Below are 22,566 nucleotides of genomic sequence, written 5' to 3'. Positions count from 1 at the left end.
CAAAAATACGGTGAAAAGGGACGAATGGAAGAACGGATATTACAGAAAGGAAGTATTAAGTCGGGAGTAGTAAATTTTGTCAGCGACCAATCGATCGGACTGGTCGTGAGTATTCCTTAATGTTCCTACGTCGCTTGCAATTTCGCAAATATTATAATTTGTGTCCCTTTTTCTTTTGTTTTCGATTTACACTGGCGGTGCTTGCGTGTGCTGCAAACAACCTTCGACGTTCTCGGGCCAATCACAGACGTTCTCGTTGGGATTGAAAACCAAATTGACCGGGCAGGGCATGTGATGCTTCCTCTCGCCCTCGCACATATAATACATAGTGCAGTCGTTTTTATCGGGATGATAAGATATATGGTTATCCTCCTCGTCGCACGACACTTCGTTTGCTGGAAAAATAATATTTTTTAAATATCGACGGTCCGTGTAAAAGTAAATTGTTCGAAGAAAGGCGGGTCGTTAAATTAATTTAATCAAGCGGAATTAAATTAATAAAATGTATAAATACTTACGATCTTTGGTGGTGTACCTTCCGTTTCTCGAGTTGCTCTCGTAAGGACCGTCGTATTCCAGTTTCACTTTGTAGTCTTGCAATTCTTTCTTCATAGCTTTGATCAGCGGATACTTTCCGCCGCCACAGATTCCTTTAAAGTCGTCCATGTCCACCGACCATATCATTATACCTCCGAAACCTTCTTCCTTCAGCCATTGCATCTAACGGGGCGCAAAAGCGTTCGAATACATTTTTCCATGAGAATTAATTACTAAGCTTTTCTATTATCTTTCACCTTATTTATGAGGCTTCTTTCGTCGTCGAATCCGACCCATTGGTCTTCTCTGTACGCGAAAGGTACTTGCTGCTCGCTGTCCCAAACTAGAGTGGTATTGTCTTCGTTCAGGAAGCCACAAACCTAAACATTTAACGATACAACACTGAGTATGTTGCATTCGCTGAGAAAGAAACGTTTGGCGATGCATGGTACCTCGTAGTAGGAAAGGAATCCGGATTCGCTGGTGAAGTTTCCGGACGTTCCTCCGCCCGAAGCTGGTGCACCAATGTCAAACTTCTCTTTGTCCACCAGTGTGAAGGACCTGCCATAAGTTGGCATTCCAATCATCAACTTTTCCTTAGGAGCTCCTTGCTTCACCCATTCCCTCGCACTGTAGTCCTATAACGCAAAGAAAGCATCGTTTAAGCAACAAAATTTAAGTAACAAAATATAATATTCCTTATAATTTCATACTTACTACTGTCAATTTTTTCTGATAACTGGTAGCACTTTCCAAAGGAAACAGTGGACTATTGTGACCGACCTGTCTCTCCCATTGGCCATGGAAGTCGTACGTCATGACGTTAATGAAATCCAGATACTTTGATATTTCAGACACATCGTATCTAAAATTCACATAAATTACGTACAAATCTTTGGTATGGAATCGAGACAAAAACATGTGTATTTCCTCGTTTATTGAGCCAGTCGTCTCCATTGTTCTTCAATTATTAATTAACGATTACAGTTTATAGATGCTGTACAAGATGGAACGGAAATCATGGTGGAGAACTTACCCCGCCGCAATAGCTTCGAAACTAGCAGGCACCGCGGCTGACAAAATTAGTTTCGGTTGGCCAGAACTCTTCGCCTCGCCCTCGAAAGCAAGTCTGAGCTCTTTTAGAAGATTCACGTAAGCCGCTCGATCGTCGCTACCCCTGATTCAAGACAATTTCGATACAAGTTTCGGTACGGGTTCTGAATTAACACAAAATCGTTTTCAGGTTCTCACCGAGGGTATTCCCAGTCGACGTCTAGACCATCGAATTTATATTCTCTCAAGAAATCGATGGCCTCGTACACGAATTGATTCATGCGGAAAGTGTTGCTGGTCAGCTCTTTGAACGGCGTGGACCCAAAGGCCCAACCACCGATCGCTAGTAGTATCTGTAAAGTTATCGTTTGTTATTTCAAAAGGTGTGTACCACTTTATTGTACGTAATTTTTCCTTTTCGCATCCATTGAACATCGTGAAACTTCATTAAAAAAACAGGAAAGAATTTTACAGGTTGCCACGAAAAAGCTTCACCTTGATATCTGGGTTCTTATCCCGAAGGGCGATCAGTCGATTGTACATCTCCGCGTCTTTGTCGCTCTCCTCCACGAGTAGATGATTCTTCAAGGTCGCAAACGCGTAGACTATGTGAGTACAGAGCGTCGGATCGATGTCCTCGGGCATGAATTTTCCAGCTCCCGGTCTTCTGTGCGACCAATTCGTCAGATAACACATAGATTGGGCCCCTCTTTCTACGAACAGGAGAAAGGTAATCCCGCGTAAACGCAAATACCGTGGAACCACATATGTATTTTTATTTCTTTTTTCTTTGAATTTCATTTTTTTAAAAATTACAAACCAGAATCACCGGTAAAACGCAAAAAACCTTACCATTGGCCGGACTGTTGATGACGAGTTGCGTCGTCGGTTTCGCAACTTTCTTAGCTTTGCTGAGGACATCGGAGACCGATATTTTGTAAGCTTCCGGTTTCTTTTGGATAACTTCCGTCACGGTGGCGGCCACGGAGCTCCAATCGACGTCCTTCGCGTTCGAGCCCCTCGAGATACCTAGTAATTCTTCCCTCATCGCTCCGATCAGAGGATACCGAATGTTCCCACCGCAGACTGTACCGTTGAAATCGTCCATGTCCACCGTCCACACCATCGCGCCCCCGTAACCTTTGCTCTTCAGCCAATCCATTTTTATACGGATAGACTTCTCGTCGTCGAAGCCGACCCATTGTTCGTTTTGCACCAAGTAGGGTACCTTCATTTCGTCGTCCCACACGTACGCCGCGCCATTTTGCAGCATCTCGCAAATCTTTTTAAAAAATATACATATACAGGGTGTTTGGGCATCCGAGGAAACAATTTTAATGGGAGATTCTAGAGGCCAAAATAAAACGAAAATCAAGAATATCAATTTCTTGATTGAGGCTTCGTTAAAAAGTTATTAACAAAATTAAATTAAAAAATCTCAGATCATTCTAAAAAAATTATTTTTGATTACAAGAGTCAATTACAATCATTTTTGGTCATTAGACATACCCTCGAAATCCTACCCACATTTGAGAAAAAAATTCAAGAAGGTGTGAAATTTTTCGACAAAATTACAAAATTTCAAATCGTTCTGGAAAAATTATTTTTGGTTGTAGGGGTCTATTATAATCATTTTTGGTGAATAGACATATCCCGAAATCCTGCGCATTTTCGAGAAAAAAAATTCAGTACGGGTGGAACTTTAAACGTTAATAACTTTTTAACGAAGCCTCCATCAACAAATTGATATTCTTGATTTTCGGTCTATTTTGGCTTCTAGAATCTCCCATTAAAATTTTTCAAAGGGGTGGCCGAACACCCTCTATTTGTTCAACAACGTCGTTTAATCCATTCGCGTCTTCATTAAATTTGATCAATTTATCGGTGTAATTGAATTATTTTGTTATTTTTACTTTAACGATATGAACGATGGTCTACAAAATGAAATATTAACAAAGTGTTCTTAAATACCTCATAATAGGCAAGAAATCCGGATTCTTTGGTGTATTCGCCGGCCTTTCCACCGCCACTGGCAGGTGAATGAACACGGAAATTCGCAGGATTCGAGAGAGTGAAGGATCGTCCGTAAGTTGGCATGCCTATTATTAATTTCTCTTTAGGGGCACCCAACCGAACCCACATCGACGCCGCGTTATCTACGCTGAGCTGCTTCTGCCACTCGGAGTCCAATGACGAGGCGTACAATGGCGCATTATGGCCCGTTTCTCTTTCCCATTTACCGTGAAAGTCGTACGCCATTAAATTGATGAAGTCCAAGTAACTAAACAAGACATCCCATATGATCTTTTTCCAGCACAATTTCAACCCTTTGTCGTCCTATACCCAGCTGGACTCGGCTTCCTATTTCGTCCCAATAATTTTCGAGTCCAGTTCGACACACAATTTTTTTAACTAATTCGACCGTCGATTCGTCAAATAATTTTAATAATAACAGGCATTGACTGTTAATAATTTACCTTGCAACAGCCGGAACATCGTATCCGCTCTTAACGTTGTCTGGACCAACAGGTACAGCAGCGGTCAAAAGAAGCCGTGGCATCTTCTTCTCTTGAGCTTCTGCCTCGAATGCTTCCCGAAGCTCTGAAAATGTACCAATTAACAATAATCTGGCAAAAACTAGGCTATTATTGAAACAGAACATACGAAAGGTGGTCGTTAAAATAATATACTATCTTATTCGGTTAGATGTTATTTGAAATAATCTTGCGTTAGTTTGTTTGATAATTACTTATTTTATTTTCTAGTTTTTATTTGTAATAACTCGAATAACGTTACTTTTCCTATATTATTTTAAAAATAAAAATAACAAAGTATTTGAAATAATTTCATTTAATTTCAAATGTGTCCAAATCTGTACAAGACACAATAATTTCCACTCGTCCCCTCCTATCTGTTTATAAATATTACAAGTTTAAATATTGTATACTATATTAAAAAATAAGTAATTATTAATTAAGTTTTAGTTCCTAGACAAAGTCTGATTACGTTTCCGATAGTTTCTGTTTGGAGTACCAAACCTTTCAATAGAAGAATGTAGTTCTTTTTATCATCTCCTCCTTTCGGGTATTCCCAATCGATATCAAGGCCATCGAAATTTCGATCTCTTAAATACGGTATGGCGCTGTAGATAAATGTCTGCCGTGCGTATCTCGTCGAAGACACGTCCTTGAACTTCTGGGTGCCAAATGACCAACCACCTGATCAAAATCATCAAAGTTGCCTTTTTCACAATTTTTTATGTAAAAGGAGCAATTTATACGGATTTAACTCTAATACTTCCTTTTACGCGAAATGTTCCAAAAACTTGGTATAAGTAAAAGAAGCTTATTTGTATTTTTTGGGTCATTGAACTTTAAAAAAAAATTACAGTTTTATCTAATCTATCATTTATAGATAACATGTATAATTTTAGTGTTACAATAAGGTCATCATAGAGGGCAGGAGCTGCCAATTGCAAGCGCCAAGGACTAAATAGGTTAGGGGTAAACTCGTTCAACGTTTATAGAGGGCATACGAGTGTCAAATTTATTTCCTAACGCATTGACGGCCGTTGTCACGTATACGTGACTTTGTGAGCCAGCAGACGTCGGCCACTGTCACGTGCGCGTGATCTACTGTATCAGTTACCATTTCATCATACATTCAACTTATTACGTTTGTTGAGGTTACATTTATAATTCCTTATAATAATATTCCTAGCACCTTCGTGTATCTCACTTTGGTGTACAATATCAGTGGTGACGGACAACGGTTTTCGCGTGATACGTGCGGCCATTAAAGTGTTAAATAGAATCGTACGCGTTTGAATGTATCATGTGCGTCGTGTGAATTTATTTGCATAGAAAGAATTTGTAATCAATGACTCGACTATCAGAAGAAAATTCGTGGAGCGGCAACCGTCATTTACAAAGAAGTCACGCGATTGCTGACAATGGGTATCTAACTGTAATAAGTCCATCAACATCCGTGTTCGAATGATCGAACGCAAGAGAAATAAAAATAGGTACGTTCTCTCGAAAAAAACTCACCTATCGCGAGCAGAATTTTCAGAGAAGGATTGGCCTTCTTCAGGGTCATAATTCTATCGTACAATCCCGTTTTTCCATCTTTTGTTTCATCGTTCGATTCGAAACTCGTCAGTTTGTTTTTCTTCAACCAGCCGAACGCAAATATGATATGAGTGCACAGATCAGCTTGAATGTCTTCCGGTAGGAATTTCCCAATTTTCGTTCGGTACTGGGACCAATTTGTATAATAACATACAAGCTGCAAACGTGGAAATTATACTGCAAATTATTTATATTTTTTATTGGTTTTCATTAACACCTTTGCATTTTAATACAATTAGCGTGGAAATAATTGTTAATGGAAATTATGTTATTTCTAACATCACGCTATCGAAGGAAAAATGATTTTTGGAAAATAATTTCGAGTCTCGCGGAAACAGTATTAACAAATGGAACCTTCGGAATAGTACGCTTCGTCGTACCTACCTTGTAGTCATCGGTCTTGCCAGTTTGGATTTCATTTTTCTTGTTTTTCGTGTTGATACGATTTCGCGTGACCTTGAATCTGTTCACGCTAGCCGACACTTCCTGATCATTTGATATCGACGGACTTTCGGTTGTCGGCCTACGGAATCTCTTCCTCGCACCTGTGCAGCATTGTTTAATTATCACTGGTCAACAAATTGTAAACGATAGTTTATATTCTTTACGTTTAGGCTATTTTTTTCTATTTGTTTATGCGTACTGAGATAAAAAATAACAGAGAAAACAAATTATGGAGTTCTGGTTTGAACGTAATGCACGATTTATTTTATTTAGATGCAGTTTTCCTTTAATATTTATCGTTTATGAGAAAAAATACTGGTCCAAATTATACATATATTACCGTCTCCATTTTCGAAGATACCAAAGAGTATGATTAGGCAGATGAGCAGTAGCCAGGACGCTCTGCCGGTGGACACCTGAAAAGTACATCAAGCTATCATTATGTTTAGAATAATTGGCTAGAAAAGAAAAGCATTAAAATATTCAGTTTTATACAGGGTGTTCGGTCATCCGGGGAATAAATTTTAATGGGTGATTCCAGAGACCAAAATAAGATGAAAGTTAAAAATACCAATTTGTTGATCGAGGCTTCGTTAAAAAGTTATTAACGTTTAAAGATTCGCCTGTAGAATGGTAATGCGATAGTGGTTCTCACTCAACATAAGAAACTCTGCTTACTTACGTATCGCGCGCACGCAACTTTAAATGTTAATAACTTTTTAACGAAGCCTCGATCAACAAATTGGTATTCTTGATTTTCGTCTTATTTTGGTCTCTAGAATCTTTCATTCGAATTTTTCCGCCAAGAGTTTTCCAATAAAAATGATAAAACTTTCATCATGAACAGATAAACATTTGCTTGTACTTGCACATTTAATGAACATTTAATGTATTGAAATTATTAAAACTTATTATCAAAATTCGTCGTTTAATAGAAACATTCTGAATCCACCGGTTCGGTTGAAAATATTATGTTTAACCTATGAACATAATTAATATAAAACAATGAGCACCACGTTATCTTTTGCAGTTTTTTGAGTTCTATCTTATGGGAAAACCCTGTACTGTTGCATGCAAGAACGTTTTTTCTGGATCTTATCATTCTAATCTGATTCTATATTATTCCAGGGACGAGGAATCATCCTATACCATCAAGTTCTGATGATCTCAAGCAGGGAATCTACCCCTCTGGCTGCACCACACCATAACCAATAATCATCAGCCCTTTCAACGCTTTCCACATCACCGAGGATGGGTACTCGAGACGACCCGTCTCGACTCCAAGCACAATCGCGTGTAAGGACGTTTTCTCTTGGGTATTTTTCATTTCTGGACCTATAATTTAACAGCAACACAACCAGGTCCATGACCCGGATTTTCGGTACGCAGAAAAATTCAGAGAAAGCCGGTTGCGGTTTCCTCCACGAATTGCTAAGTAAATGTTTTGTATAATGAAAATCGAGAATCGCGAACTTCCTTGTTCGAGCAAAATTAATATAATCGGTCCGCCGTGGAAAACAAAGCTGCTCGTGGTAGGTTTCATAGAAAGTTACGCTTCATTATTAAAAAGTTAATTCTCTAATTTCTATGATGTTAGAAATTGCTAAAGGTCTGTTACTCCTTCTCTTTTTTTGCAAACAGAGATTTGCTCGGTAACTATGATTTCTCGTGATACGATGCAAAAAAAAGAAAAAAGATAACGTCTGCGCGGCTCTTTGAATTACTCGTTTATCTGCATAACGACGATTGGGAAATCGTTCTCTGTAGTGTCTGTCCCATCTGCAGCAGAAATATCGCCGTGACAAGTTTCCAATGCAAGCAACGTATCCGCGCACTTTCTAATACTGTATCGTGCCGTTGCGGGAACCCGATACCATATCTACTCTAATGGATTTTAGAATCTCCTTCGATAGATTTATGGGCTTAAATCTGTGGAAGTAGATTGGAGTTGATAGAAAGTGAATCGCGCCATCGACAGCGATCGCTAAAGCAAGCAGAAATAATAAGTTTACGGGCGTACGCGTTATTGAAAAGAGAAAGGAAGATCAACCTCGAGTTAAGGGCTTGTTCTTCGCTTTTTCTTACATGAAAATTTGATTAACGTTAAGCTTACGGACACTCGTCGCGTATATTATTATTGCAATTCGGTATACTGGCAATTAAATTAAAATGCAGTTTTTCTTTTAATTATGATATATATTTATTAGGATATAAATTGCTAATAAATAATGTTTATGAGTTCTGTAACGTTAAGTTTAGTGTTAAAGACCGACAGAGATTGACAAAACAAAGAAACAGTGGTTCGATAGATGTCTAGGTCTAGTTTAACATTCTGTATAATTAATGTTATCAAGAACAACTCGGAATTTCTTAATACGACCTAGCGTAGACTCGATGCAATTAAAGCACAATGGAGAGATTCGGACGAGCATTTGTTTTCGTGACACTTATTATAGCGACGAAGGGAAAGCACCGTTGGCATAAATAGAAACGCAAAACCCAATGGCGCGGTAACTCGGATATATTTTCTAAATCTCACGATTGAAATGCTTTTCATACGTTTTGTTCTTTTTCTGTTTCTCCGCGGGAACGAAACGCTTAACGGGTGCAACGTTGGCTCTGGACTTTCTAGAACACCGAGACGTTTTCGATTCATTGTGGCGTCGACGACTTTGGTCGATCAGCGACCAAACGCACCCCATCCACAGCCCAGAAAAATCTATAGTCCACCCCCACTCGTTTCTGTTTATTTTTAAGTTCCACGGGCGGTCGAAAGAAAGCGTTTGATATTTATTTTGATAATATTATTAAACGATAAGAAATGATCATAGAATAATAAGAAGCAAAAAACCTATTTTAATTCTGATAAAATATTGTATAATGTATTTTAAATTTGTTCCAAAAAACTAAATTTGTAACGTTAGCGGTACTGACACACTTATATTTAATCGCTTTAAATATTCTGTTATGAAATTCCCCGCAAATTCTCTGTCGTATTTACTATTGTTATTATTAAATAATACTGCAGTGTCGATAATGTTTTCACATGCTATCAACGTAACGAGCTTTCGGTAGTAAATAAGACCGTTGAAAGAAATTGCTTTATTTCATTTTATTAAAGTAATCGGTGTTACAGATCGGTCGAAGAATGCACCTCGACACCGCGCATTAAAACAAATTTCACAATTCGTCCGCTATAAAGTGAAATTACTAAATAAGCGATTAAATATTCGTTTACATTCACGCCCGGTACGGTGAATGTTTCTTCTACGATATTTTCACCGTTGCAATTACGTTGACGGGAGCGTTTTATTATGTTCGTAATTATTCCACGTTATACTTTTTAGTTGCTTCATTATTATCGCTGCTTACTAATTAACGCGATCTACGGAGATTAAAGAACAAAACCGGGAACAGTATTCTTTCCAAAAGGAGGTAAACTCGCATCAGATTTATGCATTTGCATACAAATGTTTCCCTCCCCCTCCCCCTCGCGTTCTCCGCACAGTATATCGTACCGTTCTTTTGTTTTCTGTAGTCAGAACGTTCTAAAAATCAACGAAACTTCGTTGAACGTGTCGCAAGAGTCGTTCGGTTCTTACAGTCTTCCTGTTGGAAATAAAATTGGGTAAAAAAGAATTCTTTGTATCACTGTTATTATAATTACGTTACGGTAATAGTAAGACACGAGAAAAAAAGAAAAATTGTTTTTTTGAAAGTTGTAGATTAAAGTATCTCCGTAATTTACGAACAGAAATAACTGTCGTTAAAATGTTTCGTTCCCTGCGTCGAGGTTGCTTTAGTCGAATAGATCGTCGGTGATCGACCATCCGTGAAAATTTCACCGACAATCGGTGTTCCAGATTTTCGAGAACCACCGTCGTCGTATCGCTGTCGTGAACGAACATCTAATTATCGATTCCATACGAGCAGAGAAATCGATCCTCCAGATTGCCTATTAAGGGGAGAACGTAATTATTCTACCGATTATATAGTCAGCCGATACCGGCTTCGCGACGAGCATACCTCTTTTTACTTTTGTCTTTTCCATCGCCACGGTTCGTTCGTTAATCTTTCTTTTCCCTTACGTTACGTGAAACATTATTGTATGAAATTTCGTAACTTATCGCTCGCGGTTACATATGCAATGTTTTGAAATTACGTCGATCCCTGCGCGCAGTGATTTACGTGTACAACAATTACGGTAAACAGAAACTTTTAACTCTGTCCGCTACAGGGTTAGATATTGTAAAACAGATGTACATTGAATCTTCGTAGGACGTACTGTTGTTTCAAAACGACAATTAATATAAAATATACGATCGAATCGAACTTTAAAAGAAATTTCATGGAAAATATTGCCTGACTAGTTTTAAATTAACATTAACAGGAAGCATTGTTATTTAACGCGACCCAACGCTCGGTGAATTTATGTCTCGGAAGAATTACAATAGATCATCCATTATCTGAACGTTCCATTACATAAACAGAGCGTAGGCTTCTGAAATTACATTCTTCTGTAACGGTAGAAACCAAGAATTCAATACGATACCTGGTATTAAAGAGAAAATGTTTACCGCCACGTTTAGAAACAAAACATGCGATAATTCGTTAAACGGAAAACGAGAACGATCAAATATACATATACTTGCTAAGTGTAGTAAACATAGGTCGGAGAATTAACGTTATTCGAAAGAAAAAATGTTTAATCAAGAAATACATTATTTTCTCAAATAAGTCAACATTATTCGGAAATGATTATTTTCAAGTTGCTGTTTTAAATAAATTTTGTTGTCCCAGGTAACTTTGCGTTTGCACTGCTCATTGTCGGCCAGACCTGGAAGCTCGCATAAACCGAACACGACAAAGATGGAGGAGGCACGAAGAGTCAGGGGGGAAGTCTTTTATCGTAGTGGCCGGAGAAAGGTACCGTAAAGCATCGTGAGACCGAGTTTAGCTTTCTTTTTCACCGTATCATGTATGTACACCGTATTAAGTTTACCCTTCTTGCCTCCTTTCTTGCTCCCGTTTCGTTTAGTTTCATTTCACGGAAACTAGCAACCGTTTCCCTTCGGTTCCTTACGAAGTACGGACAAAAACTGTGACGGAAGCAGCGAGTACAGGATTGTGTGTCGCAACGAAATCTCTATAAGAACAATATTTTATCGATAAAAAATTGATTTGGTAGAACGGATTGTACTGGCTGACGTTTTCGATTAAAAATTACCAGGGCCACGAACGTGGTTGTAAGAAGAAAGCTGAATGAAGCACATATTCAGTTACAGAGTTTTAAAAAGAATTTAATTTTAATATAACAATATTTTTAGCTAATATTTTTAATAAAAATAGCAAGAGCTCTAGAGATACCACAACACACACAGATTTGCAATTTTATATTAGCAGTATAATAGTAATTGTAATTCTTTGAGAAATCAGAAACCCAAAAATTTTGAATTTTAAATTAATAATATCTCCTATTATTGGAGACCAAATTAACAACTTATTGTGAAACAACCTAGTCCGTTTCGACGTATTACTTTCATTATAATATTATATTTTTGCTCTATTCTTTATTTAAACAGAGATTTATTCGAGCAGAAAATTAATTCACTGCCCGCGAATAATGGCATCTTATTCGTGAACTTGAAGAAAGCGTGTTGCAATACGCGTTTATTCGAATAAATTGTTATTCGTATAATGACCTGATACTCTGCTACGTTTCTCGTCTTGCAAACTTAGAGCCTCTCTTCTTCGTTTGTCTGACGTTTTCTCACATTTGTCAGTCTTGTTTCATCGTTTTGCAAGACCGCCATTACGGCAATTCCCTGCAACCACACGAGATCGAAATCGGTCCATCGTGTGCACACAGAAGCTAGCTATTTATTTTCCGTCGTTCTATCGATGTCAAAACTTTTAACAATCACTTGTCAACCGTGTCTTCGTCCCATGTAAATTCTATTTTATCAGATTTGCGGGAAATCAATGATCGGTTCAGGCTTCGTTTTTTTGTCATAAAAGATTTATCATTTTTGATTTCAGTAATTTTTAAGTAGAACAATATAAATGCATATTTTTTTATCATCGATAGTTACTTTAATCCCTTTAACTGTCATAAAAGAATTATTTAATCCTGACTGGTGTCGTTTAACAATAAAAGTAAAAGCAATGCTATATTAATACTCGATATTTTTTAAAACAAAATTTATATTTTCGACTTATTTTCAGGTTTCCAATGCTTTATTGCCAAGCATACGGGCACGTGTCGATCGGTCATTTATTTCTCACCTAATACAATCGCTCGTCAACCTTGTTATCGACTTTATTACAGTTATGTGATATTTACAAAATCCATTCCGTCCGAACGAATCGATAACGTTCCTTACATTCGACGATAAATGCGTGGGCTTAGTTTTATTTCTGTTTGTTCGCGATCGAATGTTTAATTAATATTTCACGAAAGAATAGACGATAAATTTGATTGTAAGTAATCAACGATAGTTTTTACAAGCCACGATGACGTAATTATTACTACACAGACGTAGAAGCGTCGTATAGCAATTTATTCAGCGTGCCATGAGCGCGCGTAATTCACCGCTTCCTTTTATTTGACCTTAAACGATCCTACTTTCAATTTTCATTTCAACGACACGGGACATTGCCGTTTCCTTTTTCCTTTCCCGCTATCGTCCATCGCGTATCTCGTTTCATTTTTGCAAATCGTTTTACACGTTTCCTTTTCTACTTTGCGGGCACAGATACAGAAAAGGCTCGATGAATATGTAAAAGTAAATTTTTGAACACTGATTACGAAGTTGAGCTACGTCAATATCGCTACGCTATCTGAAAATATTGAATTCATAGTTCGTCCTATATTACACTAATGTGGACTACAAGAATAGGATCGGTAGAATGCAATGTAAAATGAGTAATAAGTATATTTTTGTCCCTGATGTTTTCTCCAGCGAATATTTAAGTTACATGGGCTGTTCGAATAACAATACCACCTTCAATTTAATCTATGGGGTCCTAAAAGAATTTCTCCCTGGATCCTTCGATTAAAAAAAAGAATTTGGTATCTTTGTTGGTTTCTGAGAAAACAGCTTTGCTTTATTTAGAGCACTATGGTATGCGTTTCTAAAGTCTATTATGCGAATTACTCGAACGATACGATCTCTGCTAAATTATACATATGAAAGAAAGTATAGAAATACAAGTTCTTTGGACACACCGTTACCCAATTAGCAACAGTTTTCGGTGTCGCCTCTTTCCACTTTCACCGAAATTTGAATTTCTACCGCGACTGAAATTTTTTACGGGACTTTTAAACGAGGTTGCAGATTTTATTAACCGCGGGCATAATAATTATCGTTTAACTTAAAATCGAGTGAAAGCTTTCACCGTAAAATGAGGTTCTATTATTTTTCGCGTTACTGAATCGTGCCACGAGCAACGTTGCCTCGATCAGCGATTGAAAAATTTGAATTATTAACTCTGTATGTATTTTATACGAAACGCAAATAAAGTTCTCGTTACTTGACGACAAATTAAATGTAAACGCATTAATTATCTTTCGATCGGCGGTAATTTAACATTTGCTGGGCTATATTAAGGAAATTTTCGAACCACGAACCACGATAAATCTTTTAAACGAGAATATTCGCACGCATCTTCTATGGTCGTGGCAGGTGTTGATCGTTTCCTTTCACGATGATGATTACAGGCCATTCAGACTACAGCATGTAATCCAGGTTACACGTTTTCTAAACACTCGGCAGACGTTCCTTCTCCGCTCAGTTTGCGTGCCCGTTTAGGTACATTGACATACTAGCTATGGGATGGAACGACAATATTTTGGAAAATATACAGGCTGATTCTGCAAACTGGGTCAGGTGATTATACCGTTCCAACCATCTCAGAAGAACTGTGTTAGGTCAGTTCAGTATTACAGAGGAGGCTACGAGAGAGATGATCTCGTTTTTACAAATCGCTGTTTCATCGATCAGTGCCCAAGATATTCCTTTACGCGACTAAAATGTACGATCACGTTCATAGACCGTGAAACTAGAGACTCTAATAGACGAACGCGCTATATCGACTTATTCTAAAATTTGAAAAATCGCTCATCACGTTGATCAGTAGAGAAGGAACAAACGTTTTACCTGGATCATTTAATGAAATTAAGTCATATTGATACATTTAGTTATACAATTAATTTGGCAATGCTTTATTTGGACCAAATAGAACAAGAAAAAATTTCATATGGTATAACAGTGATATAACGATTTAAGAGAAAAATGTTAATGTATGTTTACTCTAAAATTTCTAACAGTTTGTTTAACGATTGCAGCGCTTTGCGGCGAGTGACGACCAGTTGGTGAAACATGCTTGACCTTATTAAAAGGACTACTCCCACCATGGAAGTTTTGGGACCTGTGTAAGTGTATAACCATGCCTATTATCCATGGCGATCATCCTTACGGTATAGATGCCTGGCCTTCAGGCTTCATATCCCGCTGGCAGATATCCGGTTTTCCGTTGTAATCTTTCCCGTTTCTTACATTATGAGATAATTTATGAACTGACCGTTCCAGCAGTCGGTACTAGTGGGAAAGTCACAAAAAAGCGGGTACTCTTAACAGAATGTGTACAAGTTGTAGCTAGCAACTATAGGGGCAGGTTAGAACTCTGTTTCAAGTAAAACTCGACAAAAATGTCACAATAGTATTTTTCTATCTTACTATTCTAAATTTGTTTTCTTTCACAGGTGCAATTCCAAAGTGCAAGCGTACTTTTCCTTTTGTGAAAGTTGGAAGTGTTAAAATCCCCTGCATACCAATTGTTCACACGAATCTAATAACTTCGTATCGTTCAAGTTGGCCATGTTGGATTTGTCAGTTTCAATTCTGTCACATTTTCGACCCGTGAGTATAATTTTTTAGAATTTGGAGCGATGGATCAAGATGGTCCGTTTCGTCCAACAAAGCATTAGGATCTATAATTGTATTGAAATTAGCTAGCCACTCAAGGTCACTGGGATGTTATCACCGTCGTAACGTTAAGTCACCTCGCCTTTCTATCTCTCATTGCGTAAGTCCGTAGCCACGCACTCTGTGTGTGCCAAACAGAGCAATAAACTTGCACGGTGTAAAAGTAGGAATTCGACGTGATTCACAGTCAGCCACGTGGTCTCGAGCAACGAATTCAATCTTATGCAAACGGTTTTATCATACTATCTAACCACGCTAAGCGTCAAACGAGCGCCATCCATTTTTTAAAAGTATAATAACTTGGGGATGACAAATTAATACTCTGTACGATAATAGGAAACGCAAAAGATCTTGAACTGAAACAAAGGACTATTAACAACTCCTAATTGCAAGCTTTTTCGTTGAGACATTGGAAGATCGGATACGTCGGATGTTAGAAAATTATGCAAAGAAACGCACTCTCTTCGAAAACTGCAATGGCTTGAGATCCAACTGATTTAGAGACGCAGCGTTTGAATTTCTTTGGAAAAAAATGGGCGATCCTTTTAGCCAGTTGAGTAGAATGAAGGAAAAGAGGTTCGCGCACACGTTACTCGAGTGTGAAACTTACATAAGGCACTACCTGTCGTACCTGTCGGTAGATCGGGGCATACCGACGAGCGTATTTTATCTTGAAAACTTTGCCAACCTGTTTGGGCAAAAAGTCGAGGCAAGTTAACTGGGTCCATTCGTTCTTCGGCCTGCTTCCAAGTATTTCTTCTGGGTAGAACGGCGCGAGCACTTATCGATTCGTATCGTTTTCAGGCTACGCACGTTTGCCAGCCGTTTTCACTCAACTTCCGCCGCGGGCATGCACCCGACCACTGTACGCTGCAGAGACCGACGCTTATGAAACTTTTAACAGCTTCCTGCCGTTACGGGAAATCTATCGAATTTCTTTTGGTTTCCTTTACAAATCTACAAGCATCCCTGTCTATTTCTATCTTCGCTCTTTCATTCTAATATCCCGTAACGCGTCTTTTCCAACGGAAAAATCGGTTCAAGCCACTGCAATTTTGAACGATAGTCTGAGTTTCTCGAAACGTTTCGGTCGAAGAGTTGACGAACGCCGCGAATCAGGTTCCCAGGAGTTTCACCGATCGGTGTCAATGGATATATGAACAACATTTCTCTTTTTCTTCACCGTTATACAGTCAGTCACGTTTATCGATTGGCAGGAGCGTTCATTAATAATTCAACGCAATATGTTGCATCCGAGGATGGCCACGGAGGCTCGGACGCTGAATTATAAAAGGAATTGTTACAAAGAGCTACGAGAAAGGTGACAACGTAATCTTTATTTCATTTAAATTATACGTAAATAATGAGTATATACGGCGGTCGAGGAAATTATGAAAAATCAGTGGCCAACTTCGTTAGGATTTTTAGATCAAGTTACTTTCATTCCACGAGACTAGAAAGACCCGCGTTAGTCTAACCGTGTGGTACAAATAAAGTGTTACGAGTCGTTTTCTTGTTTTATCCAACGCAATGTGTACGCTACGAATTCCCGCCATATGTTCATTAAATAATTATTATTCAGATTCACGCTCATGTGAATGCTAATATTAAAAGAATCGAGATCTTCTTTAATAAATTGTTATTCCCTTGTCAGGCTCGATATTAACGAGTGCCAAAAAATGGCCCATGGCATTGTCCTTTCTCTGGCTATTTCTGTAAATTTTTCTACTTTCGAAGCACTCTCTGTGTATAGAGAGTTTGCGTTTTCACCGTCGCTCTGTGATTTATATCAGGATTCGTCCGCGCGTTTAGCTGTGCCATTAATATTGCGGCTCGTTTATAAATCATCCTTTTCTGTGCTCTAAAAGGTTAAAGGGTCGCTCGACTATTCTTTCCTTGGCGTTTAAATTGCGCGGACTCGTTCCTTCTGATTTCGTTTTCGATCTCTTTGATTTTATCGAGAAGGAGAACGACGAGTTCGTCGCACGATGAAAGTGAGAGGGCTCGGGTAACCCGGAAGGACAAAACGAGTTCTCAGTACTTGTTACAGCGAAGGTCCTCGGGAATGCGTGGGCAGAAAACTGTCCCTGTCTGGCTGATTTACGAGATACGTCCCGATATCGAGACATTTTCCCCAATTGACGTTTCCTCTGCGTTTACCGATCCTGGTGAACGATTGAAACGTCCAACGTGCTCGTAAAATAAAGTTCAGAATATAATTGTTAGAAATTCATTTTTATGCAAATAATAAATGATAACTATCACGTGGAATAAATTACTGTTTCGATAAATAACTTACAACAGCATCTACTTGTAATTATATTAATATACATGATTACGATCAGTAATCTTCGAAACCAAAAAAAGATAATCCCAGTTACAGCGAAAATATTATTATTCTATTTGGTTTATTTGTTTTTGTGAAAATAACCAGAAACGTTGGATTATTCCTAATAATCTAAATCAGAATTTTTTTTTAAGTAAATCTTATTTAATATGTTGAATTTTCCAATAATCGAAACATTTCAATCTCTATTTGTACACATCTGCGACGAACCTTGAAAATTATTCGAGAATTAAATAATTATTCCTATAGCACGAGTAGTTTATTTTGGCAGCTTTGTTTTTACATAACAGGTATAATACCGTCGAAGAATCGGAGATTGGTGATTTCTAAATACGGAGAATCTCATCAGATAGATATAATTAATAATCTAGAAAACACGTTTGTCGTATCAAAAGAAAGTTATACGAGCTTTTAACAGAGTAATTTCTGTTTGAGCTTTCCAAGAAGTTTCCACGACTCTTATAAAAAAAGGTTCCTCATAATTTCTCAATAATTAATATAAACAGGAAAGCTAGATTCGTTAGGATTGACGTCAGCACAATTTTTCAACGCTACATTTTGTGGTTTACCTTTGCATATGTTTCGAAACGAAGCTTATCTAGTTTAAATAACTGGTATCGTTGATTCCATCGCGCTATCGGAAGTTATTGCATCTCTCTATCAAAAGTTTAATTTTAAACTGCGAAGCGACTCGCGTTTCTCGCGATTTTCGAGCACACGACCCTCTTGAGCCGAACTTAGACGAAATTCACGATCATCGATAGAAAAATTGAGCGACGCAACCCGCGATCTCGATGTCCGGTTTAATCCCTTCCAAATCGATCTCTTTACAGACCGGTTCCACGGTGGTCTTGCTTGAATCTATGCGTGATGTAATATCGTTCGAATGAAAAATAAAACGAGTTTGAAAACAGAGTCGTACGATGAAAAAAAGGAAAAACATTAAATAACAACCGGATCAATTTTTTCGGGGACGGGATTTAAACTGGCCTACGGAGCCGAAAAACCGTATTCGTTTCCCCCTCTGCGCGACACGGATCGATAAGTCGACTAGTCGACAAAATTTCGAAATCCGTAAAATCTATTTATACCGTGTACGCGGTCTGTTTAAAAAATTGGTCGGCGAAGAGAGAGGTAACGGGTGACAGGTGAAACCTCATTCAAAACTGCAAAGGTTCCGACGAACGAGGGTAATTGGAGTCAAACTGTTACAGCCGAGCGAAAAGACGACCTCGAAACAGCGAATGAAATCGGTCCCCTCTTTCACCGCTTCTTAACGTCAAGGAAAGAAACTTTTATTTTTGTTAAATTCACGATCGTGTTTTTGCTTACCATGATTCGTCCAGTTTTTTTTTCAGGGAAATGTAACTCCTAAAGTAGAATTTAGCACCAAGACGAAATTCAATAAACTCGAAGCGCGCTTCGACCGAGAATAAGAAAACGAAACGTTAAACTGTGTACTGTATCTGCGAACAACGAGAGAAAATAAAAAAACGTTTATCGATGCGAATCAATGATCAAGGATCGATCGCCACATGTTCGGCGAACTGTCACTGGCAACAGTTCGAAAAGCACTGACCATGGTGAACGAGAGGGTCCGCTGTCATTCTTTCTCGCCCCCTCTCTCGTGCACTCAGGTTTACTCTCTCTCTTGACAATCATGCTCCTTTCCTCCAATATTTGGTCTTTTGGTAGCCTCGTTCACAGGTCGTTTCTTCCCTCCGTGTCCCCAAAGTGATTTAAAATGTGTGTCTGACCGCGAAACGAAATCATAATTTTAATAAGAAGGTGTATACTTTTCAGTATTACAGTAGAATTCCAAATAATCCGCATATTTACACCTATTCTTCGGTGAATGTTATGGATTATATGTCGCCGATATTTTATTTTTTATTAAAAAATTGTATTACTACATTACCCATGATTGTGTTTATTAAAAATCAAAAACAAATTTTTAAGAAAAATCCACAGGGGACAGGCGTACATTAAAAAATTTCCAATCGTTCTAAAAAAATTATTTTTAGCTAGGGGGGTCAATTACAATCATTTTTGGTCAATAGACATACCCCCGAAATTCTACCCACTTTCGAGAAAAAAAATTCGAACAGGTGTGAAATTTTTTGACAAAATTAAAAAATTTTAAATCGTTCTAAAAACATTATTCTTTGTTGCAGGGATCAATTACAATCATTTTTTATCAATAGACATACCCCCGAAATCCTATGCACTTTCGAGAAAAAAATTCCAATAGGTCGACGAATTTTTCGGCGATATTAAAATATTACAAATCATTCTGGAAAAATTATATTCGGTTTCGGGGGCCAATTACAATCATTTGTGGTGAATAGACATACTCTCGAAATCCTACGCACTTTCGAGAAAAATATTCTTTACCGAAAATATTATATAATGTGTGACCAGAAATGTTTCTGTAATTTCATTGTTTGTATGTTTTGTCTTGTAATACAAGTTCGGTTCTTTGATTTCTATAAAAATCAAGTGCTACTTTCGTTTAATCTTTTGCGCAGTTTAATTTAAAAATTCACAGAGCTTTTAGTAGAGATGTTGACGAGAGCCTCTTATTGATCTGTGATGAAACTAATAAACTCTGTCAATGATTTATACGCTTCTAGGTTGATTTATAGTTTCTCGGAGTCAGATAACGGTTTTAAAACACTGTGCTAAGATTTTGTTATATGTTAGTGGCGGTCATTTACTCACGCACAAGTCATATTTTAATTCGTAAACTCTATATTGTTTGGTTCTTGTCTGTTTCTTGTGTTATTGTGTTTTAATTCCGATATAATTTTGTATTACCATTTTCTAATTTATTCGTTAATATGTATTTGTAGTTTGCAGTTGGTGTCCAGGCATAGACGAGGAATTGGCTAGCGAGTCTGGTTATTTACAGTATCATCTACTTCCTATACATAGATCCGCCTTTCTGGGTTCATAAGAAGGAGATTATACCATTACCACTCAGACTCGCTGTGTAATATACAATTCCATGCAACTGAGGAAGCCCGTGTCTTTAAAATGTTAAGAGATTGATAAAAATATCATCATGATTTCAGAACGAAATCCCTAAAGTAGTCCTAACTTACGCTGTCGCCTATCCAACGTCGCAAAATTGCTACCAAAGACGTTGGGGTGAAACACGAATCTAACACTGCGTTCCTGAAGAAATTGAACGGGAGGTAGATCGGTTTCACAGTGAAAATTTCATTTCACCGGTCACGGAGAGGGAACTGGTTGTCGGTTGGCGCAAAACTGACGGTAATAAGGCGAATATTTGTGACTGCGCTAATTTATCTACGAAGAGAAAATGTGGAGTTTGAAGTTTCGCTAAGTGGACGAACGCGGAGAAGGAATGTCATGGAAAACGGACATTGGCGATCAGTCTTCGGCGATAACTGGTTCCCGTTTGTGTTGGTATCGTTACGAGCCGGACAACACGAATCCAATCGGTCGCGCGGCAAATGGGAACGCGAGAGTGAAACGGCGATCCAGCAATCCACATCGGCCGACTAGACCAGCGTTTCCCAACCTACGCCACGCGAACACCTTTTCTACGCTGTTCTGCACAACAGTTTTAATGTAATTCACCGATTTTCTGTCCGTTACCACATCTTTCTACGATCATTAGCAGTTGTCACCCCGTGTTTCACCAATAAGTTTTATCAGAACTTTTAGAATGTAATTGCAAAGTTTGAGAACTTATTACCAAATTTCTCTGTGTACATATAGTGAACGGTTATTGAAACTGTAACGTATAATATCGATGGAATTCATTTTACTTTTTCGTATTAACAGCTGCTGCTCATTGTGGAATGCCATGTTTCCAAATAAGTTTGATTAGAACTTGCGTGATACAGCGCCAGTTTCACGACCTATTACCCAATAACTTTGTATAGAATTAACAGCTGACGACACTATAAAGTACGATATTAACGATGGTATTTATTCTACTTTGTACAGGTGTTTCACTCCAAATTCAACTGTTTATAAAGCAAATTCACAAAAGGTGTAATGTGATCTAAAACATGATTCATAGTGCAAAAAAATGAATATAATCTGCAAAAGGATTAATTTGGAGTGCAAAACCAAGGCTCCGCTGTACCGAATTTTACTTTCCCTTTCTGTAATCGGTATTAGAAATAATTCGTAGATTCTTGGTACAGTCGTATAAGAAGTATTTAAACCTTCCATACTGATTTCCAATAACATAACAACGTTGCAATATCGACCGGGGAAAAAATATAGAAAGTTAACTTCGGATTTATGCGTGACAGTTGCTTGCCATGAAAATATTCTCACGAATATCGCAAAATAGCGCTGTAGAAGTAACCGGCCGTTGTTCATTAATATTAATTCATTGTACTAATGACAATTGGAGGTCACAAAGCATCGTAGATCCAAGTAGGGTATGATAATCCAATTATCATTTGATATTAATTAACTTCGCTGGCTGAAATCGAACTTGTTAATTTTTTATCAGAATTTCGTTACACTGTTTATGAATTAGACTATACAAGTAATTTTCTTTAATTACCTCGTTATTATTAATACAAAAATTACTATCAGAGTTGTATCGTGTTCCCCTATCAACGAAGGAGACTGTCCGGAGCTTATTCGCGTCTAACAAGTTGTGTTCTTAAATTAATGAAACGATAAACGTACATGTGCTGCAATAGCGGACATACATTTAATATGTAGCCGTGCAAATAGGAATGAAAATGGAGCACGTCGTAAGATTACAGATCGTAGAACCATTTCTTCTATCCGTAAACACCTTAAAGAATTAAACACTCATGACTTGGAAATAATCATGGCTGATCGGAAAACGTACTTCAATTAGAACAGATGATTTTTAACGGCGTTGCGTAAAATCCTTCGCGAAACACTGAGAAATCTTCGTAAGCTGTAACACAGAAAATTGTGCACAGGCAACTGAGGCTTCATCCTCATCATCTGTAACGAGTACAAGGACTCCAACCAGCTGATTATGTCTCGAGAAGACTATTTTACGAATTCCTTCCAAAAGACCATGCCCGAACATTCTGCGGTC

General features: G+C 38.0%; 1 protein-coding gene across 1 annotated transcript; it reads right to left on the bottom strand.

The window, feature by feature from the left end:
• Positions 1-39: 39 nt before the first annotated feature.
• LOC122402152 (probable chitinase 10) lies at positions 40-18,957 on the bottom strand. The gene is made up of 16 exons (XM_043404734.1): positions 18,831-18,957; positions 6,505-6,580; positions 6,105-6,265; positions 5,640-5,877; positions 4,629-4,808; positions 4,068-4,191; positions 3,562-3,871; positions 2,443-2,872; positions 2,086-2,303; positions 1,789-1,943; positions 1,574-1,714; positions 1,255-1,402; positions 990-1,175; positions 795-917; positions 519-720; positions 40-395 (listed from the first exon to the last, which is right to left on the bottom strand). The coding sequence occupies exons 1-16, from the start codon at positions 18,831-18,833 to the stop codon at positions 187-189; spliced, it is 2,904 nt and encodes a 967-aa protein (XP_043260669.1). The 5' UTR covers positions 18,834-18,957; the 3' UTR covers positions 40-186.
• Between the last annotated feature and the right edge of the window lie 3,609 nt (positions 18,958-22,566).

Source organism: Colletes gigas, unplaced genomic scaffold (genome assembly GCF_013123115.1).
Source record: "Colletes gigas isolate AHSC1104 unplaced genomic scaffold, ASM1312311v1 Colletes_gigas_Sc00033, whole genome shotgun sequence".
Lineage (NCBI taxonomy): Eukaryota > Metazoa > Arthropoda > Insecta > Hymenoptera > Colletidae > Colletes > Colletes gigas.
This window is presented reverse-complemented; position numbering and strand designations above follow the sequence as displayed.

Coding starts and splice junctions, on each gene's coding strand:
- LOC122402152 (XM_043404734.1), bottom strand. Junction 918..989: donor GATTCCTTTCCTACTACGAG/GTACCATGCATC, acceptor TTAAATGTTTAG/GTTTGTGGCTTCCTGAACGA. Junction 721..794: donor AAAGAAGCCTCATAAATAAG/GTGAAAGATAAT, acceptor GCGCCCCGTTAG/ATGCAATGGCTGAAGGAAGA.